Below are 6,590 nucleotides of genomic sequence, written 5' to 3'. Positions count from 1 at the left end.
CCAGGGTGTCGGTTGCACAATTTTGACATAAAAACCCTTGCTAAGAGTAAGCCCCTGCCTTGTATGTTTCACATGCCCAGGTTGTGTGCAAACTCAACAGTCAGCTGGGGAAGTAAAGATCCTGTCTCAAATGGCTGCCAAAGCATTCCTTCGGTGTCTTTACCCGCGAGGAGGACAGGATCCGTAGCAATGATCGTCTTGACTGGATATCTGAGAAAGTACCAACCTGGAAGGTTATCGCCTTCCTCTAAATCTTTTTCAATAAAAGAAAGTGCCAGCGTGTAACAATCTATGAGGCCAGCCTTGCTACTGAAATCTCAATTTAATTATTTTTATATGGGTTGTGCCTTACAAGGACAGTCAGTTCTGAAATGTATTCATCAATGAAAACCAGATCCATCAGAGAAAACCAAATCAGTAACTCCTTGGTGCGGAGGGTTGAGCTGAGTAAACAAAGGAGAAAACAAAAAAAAACAGGTGAAACCTTGGTTAGGGTCCAGAGCAGCAAACTGGGATGCTCTCCCCTCCGCAGAGCAAAGTCCACACAGTTTATTTGAGCTTGGTTCCCTCCAACGACACCACCACGTTTCCCCCCAGTCTGTCCGCAAGCGTTGTTCGGTCTTTGATGTCTTCCAGGCTGTTCACCTGCCACTCGTGTTTGATACCTGTGAAGGAGACAGCAGCAGTAAGTATGGGGACAGATCTTAGGCAACAGTCCTAACACAAACTGGGTGCAAGAGCCCTCAGCTGAATGCAACTACAGCGCAGCTATAGGGCACTCCAAGGCAATATGGGTGGACTTGAAGCATGCTCTCCTAAGAGCAGGAAAAGCTGGCTTGATATAGCCAGCAGAGCCGGCTTGCTGTATTCAGCTTTGGGTGTTAACTCTGTACAATGGCACTTGAATCCACACTGAGGTGCCTCAGGAACACTGGCTGTCTGCATGTAATGGCAGGTGCCGCATGTCAACAACTAGGCCAGAGTCCAACATGCTCAAACGTACATGACAATATGATATGGCATGTCATCAAAGAGTTCCCTGACCTTACAAAAGCAGCAGTCACTGGAAGTTATAATGTCACAGCGGCCAGACTTTGTTTCCTATTACAGGACGTGGGGGCATCTTTTCCTTATAAAGTGGGTCTTCTACCTATATCAGAATGTCACTAGTGTCTTTCCCACATCCAAATCATATGTGGTGCCCCAAACCCAAAATAAATATAGCCAACTGCTCCCTCCAATCCAAAACCCACTTTTTGTCCTCCCAAACTTCCTAAACTTGCACATTGCTCTTTCTCCCAGTTCAATACATATTGATTGTTCTATTCCTTCCATGCAACTAGAAAAACAGAACTTTGCTGACATCTGGGTGGGCTGTGTTTGTGAGCACGTGGGCGGAAATGAGTGTGTGTGTTCAAGTATGCATGATAGTAGTGTAAGTATCAGGTACACTTGTTTGCATGTGTTTGCTTTTCTGCGTATATGTGTGTGCGCGTGTGCACATCTAGCACACGTGCACACACATACACACACTTGACCTGTGACTAAGAATGGTGCGAGTATGCAGTTTACAGCTGCCATCCCACGTGAACACCCAAGTAAGTGAAGCCTCCAAGAAAGTTTCCAAGAGCTTCACCTCAGGAGAGTCCTCACACTTTGAAGAGCTACTCGAAAGCACCCTGTTGGTTGCATTGTTACTTCAAGCCTGGACTACTGAAAGCACTAGGTTGTGAATTGAATGAAAAACAACTCCTGACATCAACAAGTCAAGAAAGATAGTTGATAATTGATCACAGATGCCAGGGCCTCATCACCCTAGCTCTGAAAGCCTAACACTGGCTCCCAATCAACAAAGGATCTCAATTCAAGACTCTGCATAGAGCATAAGGTGCTTTACGACTGTTCAGCTGGTTACCTCCGGAAGGATTTTGAGTTTTACCACCCGCTCAGTCCCCTGTAGTCAACCTACTCCATGTCCGACTAGCCATAAGCAGTGAACATAGTGAAAGGTCCATGCATGCTCCCGGATCAACACTTTGGAATTCATTGTTGGTACTTCTCAGGCTCTGAAGATACCCTGTGAAGCTCTGCCACGAACTGAAGATCCTCCGGTTCCTTTTCATGTACACATTGAAATCTTGCTTGCCTAATGGCACTATCTACCCAGCACTCATTACTTATAATCAAACTTTACAAATCAAATGCTGAAAAATGTCACTGCTACCCACTGCCCAATGGGCACTAGAGAGAATCTAGTTCGTCCAGCAGTCTCAGATCTTCTCTGATGACACTCCATGCAACAAGACGCCCCACTAAACAAGAGCGGTTGAGGCCCCATTAAACAAGAGAGAATGATGTTGCATTAAAGAAGAGCGACTGATGTCCCATTAAACAGGAGCGCCTGAATATAGACATTGTCGCTTTGTGCTCCCCTCCTGACCCCGAAGAAGGTGCCTGTAACAGAGTATGGTTACCCAGAATCAGGTGGGTGATGTTACCCCACTCATAGTGATTTTAGGGTGCTGGAGAAGAATGCCTGATACATGTGACAGGCCTCCACATCATGCTATGGATATGAGTGTAGACCTCCCAAGTAAATGTTTATTTTGTTACGGTTATTATATTTCTTTTAAATAATGTTCTTCTGCCACGATGGCAGGAAAAACAAATGTTTGACAGGCACCAAAGCGAATGTGGAAGTCACAGGGACATGTACCCCAAAGAGCAGCTACAGCCTGTCACAGTTTGAAAAAAACTATAAGAAAAAATAGCCTGACTGTGAGTCATTTTCTCTAACATTAGTATCTTTGATAGACCCACAAGTTTTGAACTTTTCCCTGTCATGAGGCTGGGAAGCTTGAACCGCACCAACTCATTGTTTGGGTCTGCCATGCAGCCAGTGAGGGTTGCACACCTCAGAGGCCATTTCAGAATTTACGTGAACAAATGGATAATGGCTAAATCACATACTGTAAGTCAAGAAGCAGGTTGCCAGGAAATAAAGTGTCACTCAGGCAGTTACTTGCCAGGCTAGGTCAGTCAAACTTCTCTTTGAAGGTGGTCTACTGGCTTAGTTCTGGGAAAGAGTTATTGCGACTCTTCTACAACAAGCAAATCCATAATTTGAGATGGCCTGTCCTGACCGCAGGGCACAAGCATCTGGTCAGGTTTCTTAAAGTCTGTAGTTGTATCCAGGTCCAATTCCAGACACTCTTATTGTCATGAATATAAGGCTATCCTGCTCGAGCAGACAGATTGAAAAACAATGTAGGTCCAGCGGTTAGTTGGATGAAACTCTTAGAGTGCTGTATGTATGGGTTTAAAGTCTGGCTGTAGGCTGTCCTTGAACAGTTTACTGAGTGCCCCCTTGCGTCAGAAAAACTGGTGTTACTGATGTGGCAGCTCACAAGATGGGCTTCTTCCATGTTTCAAATGTTCAAATGTCATAAATGCTGAGGGATGGAAATGGTCACTCATCAATTCAGAAATTGATCGCTTAAGCTCCCTAGGGGGAATTGCCTTTGGCGCAGGTGGAATGGGATGACATATTTCTATCTGACTTCTGTTTCACAATATTGGTGCAACATGGACAAACAGGGAAGAAAATATTTCCCCTTTAGTGAGAGGCCTCTCATGTTCCTCATCAGAGGTAAAATGAACACTGAGTCCAAACAGTAGGTCAGTTTTGTTTTACTTGTTCTTCCTCTTCACCTTCCTGGACTTCTCCTTACTTCTCTTCATCTTCGTCTTTCGATATTTTCTCTGTACAATTCAGGGGTGACTATACCGGGAGAACTGTGGTACAAGGTATTATTCACAAAAGGCCTAAAGACTCATCTGTTGAAAAAAACACATGTTCCCGTCTAATTTCCCATCTCTGCGGATCCTCCATTCTCTGTTTTAGTCTTATTCAATTCCTTGTTTCCCAAATTGTTAACCTTTTCTTGTTATTTGTACCTCCAAAACGTTCTCTATAGAGCGCTCTGCTGCTCTTGCGACTACGTCTGCGCTACATAAATACCAAGAATAAATAAACAATGGAATGTTGTGCTTGGATATCCTATTAGTCTGTGGCCCCTATGGAAACTTGTCTAACCAGGGAAAGAGGATTTGGGAGACAAAACTTGTAAAACTGTAGTTGAGTTAGCTGTCACCAATGTGGAGCTTTCCACTTTGGGGTTCCAATGGACATAACAGACAACTCTAAGTTTGCTCTTGTTGTCTACCTGATGTCTCTGAGAACCCATCAGTGGAACACATTCTCTGTATTGACAGCTACCATATATAATTCCATATATTCTTGTTGATTTGTTTTTCTAGTTGAATGGAGGCAGTGTATCAATGATTTTTCCTGTCTAGGATAAGTGGTTAATGGGGCAGGCATCGGTGAGGTCGTCTGGGTATAGAAGAGACTTTTTCATTGGATCTGTTCAGTGTTAAGGGTGTCTGGGACATTTCTGTAGGCCAGTAAGAATTTGATGATGTTCAGGGAGTGTGTTCTTTTAAAAGCAGGAGCACGTATGGAGGATTCTTCCTAAGCGGTTCAAGATGTTCTGGTTTTAAGTGAAAAACACATTCTTCCTTCACTTTTCAATGTTTTGCTGTACAAAGGCTGTCATATGCTACAAACTTGCGAGAAATTCTTAGGTTGTTAAATAATTAGTATAGCCCGTATACAGGTTGTCAGAAAATATTTTTGGATTACTGAACGGTGCTAGGCCTTGGAGAGGGAAAGCCAAAATAAATCACGAGCATTAGCAAGGCCAATAGGTTTTGCCTATGCAAGAGCTGTTGACTTTGTCAATGTGCTTTAGTCATGTTATACACCAGTGAAGATACTGTCCAGCATGGCTAAATGTTTGTGGCATAAAGGAGAGTGGTGTGGAGTAGAGTGGAGTGGTGTGAAGTGGAGTGTTGTGCAGTGGTGTAGAGTGGAGTGGTGTAGAGTGGAGTGGTGTGAAGTTGAGTGTCGTGAAGTTGAGTGTCGTGGAAAGGTGTAGAGTGGCATGGTGTAGAATGTTGTGGAGTGCTGTTGAGGGTGTGGAGTGTTGTAGAGTGGAAGGGTATAGAATGGAGTAGTGCCGAAGAGTTGAGTGGCGTAGTGTGTCATAGAGTGGAGTGGCATAGAGTGGAGTAAAGTAATGTTGAGTGGCCATTTATCCTACTGGGCGTTCCCCCGAAAGCTGGACGAATTGAAAACAGTTATTTTTTTTTAAACTGAGAGCAGCTGCCTCTGTCTCAAATTTCCTGTGATTTATGGCAGCAGATGCAAAACACGAGAGAAAGAGAGGGAAGGGAAGTAAGTATAAATGAATGAATGGATTCAAGGAAAGAGACAGAGGAAAACAGCAAAGCTGGTTTGAAAGTTTTAGTGAGGGCTAATATAGGTTCCCAGTCCAGCCCCAGTGAACCGCTGTGACCAAATATACTACCCAGCTGCCACTTCGCAGCAGTTTTTGCCTGTACAGCATCACTATTGCACCTCCTCCCCAACGTTGCTGATGTGGTTAGACTGTGTGACTAGAGTCAATGGCGTAGGGGTTTCCTCCCTAAGACATCTAGTTCTGCAGAATTTCTTACCATTTTTGTCCATAAACATGAGCCAATCCCTGTTGTCAGTCCCTAGGTCCTGCAGACTAACCTGATCTTCTAAATTTACTCTGACCTCCCATTATGTCAGAAGAGGTGAAAGATATGAAACACATACTCAATTTTGCCAAGTGTGTATGGACCATCTATCAATTCATCTCTGAGGAACACATATCAATTCCTTCCCAAGGAACATGCATCAATTCTGCATCAATTCCTCCATGAGCAATATGTATCAATTCCTCCCTTAGGAATATGTATCAATTCCTCCGAGGAACACATATAAATTCCTCTCTAAGAAACACATATCAATTCCTCCCTGAGGAGCAGGTATCAATTCCTTCCTGAGCTTTCAGAAAGTCTGAGTCGCTCCAGTGTCAGTCAGCCCATGCCCTATAACCTTACAACACATACCAGTGAATTTCTTCTTGATGGCATCCTTGGAGCTGGCGTAGATCATCTTGCTTTTCAGTGGGGCGTTGTCTGGAGCCCTGTGGTAGACATCAAGAGTTTATTCAGAGACTAAGTAGTGACATTCTAGGTCCATGCTCAGTGTTGGGCTGGACAACAGGAAGCTGCATGACTAGGAGCGGCAGCGGGACAGGGAAGGAGAAATACATCTGGATAATGTCTGGGTCTAGAACTAGGATCTAGGTAATTTCATTTTGCCAGTGCTCAGTGAAATGTCATTTCAGAGAAACCTTTTCATTAAAAGTTATTTCAGGTTAAAAAAAACTCAGATGTTGCCATGCCTTGCATCAATAAACATATTGCAATTAAAATGAAATGCTGCTTCAGCGAATAACAACAAACCTCCTGCTTCTGTTGCAATATTTATTTTGCCTCTTTCTATAAACTGATTTAGGGAATACATTGAAATCTAACTCTTACTCTAACTCCTCCCATGTACTTGTGCTGAGTCTTGATCCGTGGCCCAAGGTACCCCGGCCAACATTTGACCCAAACCTTGATCCCTACCTTCACCGTCACCGTCACCTTGA

General features: G+C 43.8%; 1 protein-coding gene across 1 annotated transcript in view; it reads right to left on the bottom strand.

Annotated features, from left to right (window-relative positions):
- Positions 1–303: 303 nt before the first annotated feature.
- Positions 304–6,590, bottom strand: part of CFL2 (cofilin 2) — an 83,265-nt gene continuing 76,978 nt past the window's right edge. Inside the window, exons 3-4 of the mRNA XM_069209107.1 lie at positions 6,004–6,080; positions 304–665 (exon numbers count right to left, since the gene is read on the bottom strand). Of these exons, the coding sequence (XP_069065208.1) occupies positions 550–665; positions 6,004–6,080 (193 nt within the window). The 3' untranslated portion in view covers positions 304–549. The remainder of the gene's footprint in view (positions 666–6,003; positions 6,081–6,590) is intronic.

The sequence above is a fragment of the Pleurodeles waltl genome, chromosome 9 (assembly GCF_031143425.1).
Source record: "Pleurodeles waltl isolate 20211129_DDA chromosome 9, aPleWal1.hap1.20221129, whole genome shotgun sequence".
Classification (NCBI taxonomy): domain Eukaryota; kingdom Metazoa; phylum Chordata; class Amphibia; order Caudata; family Salamandridae; genus Pleurodeles; species Pleurodeles waltl.
The sequence above is the reverse complement of the archived record's forward strand: the minus strand, read 5'-3'. Positions and strand labels throughout refer to the sequence as shown.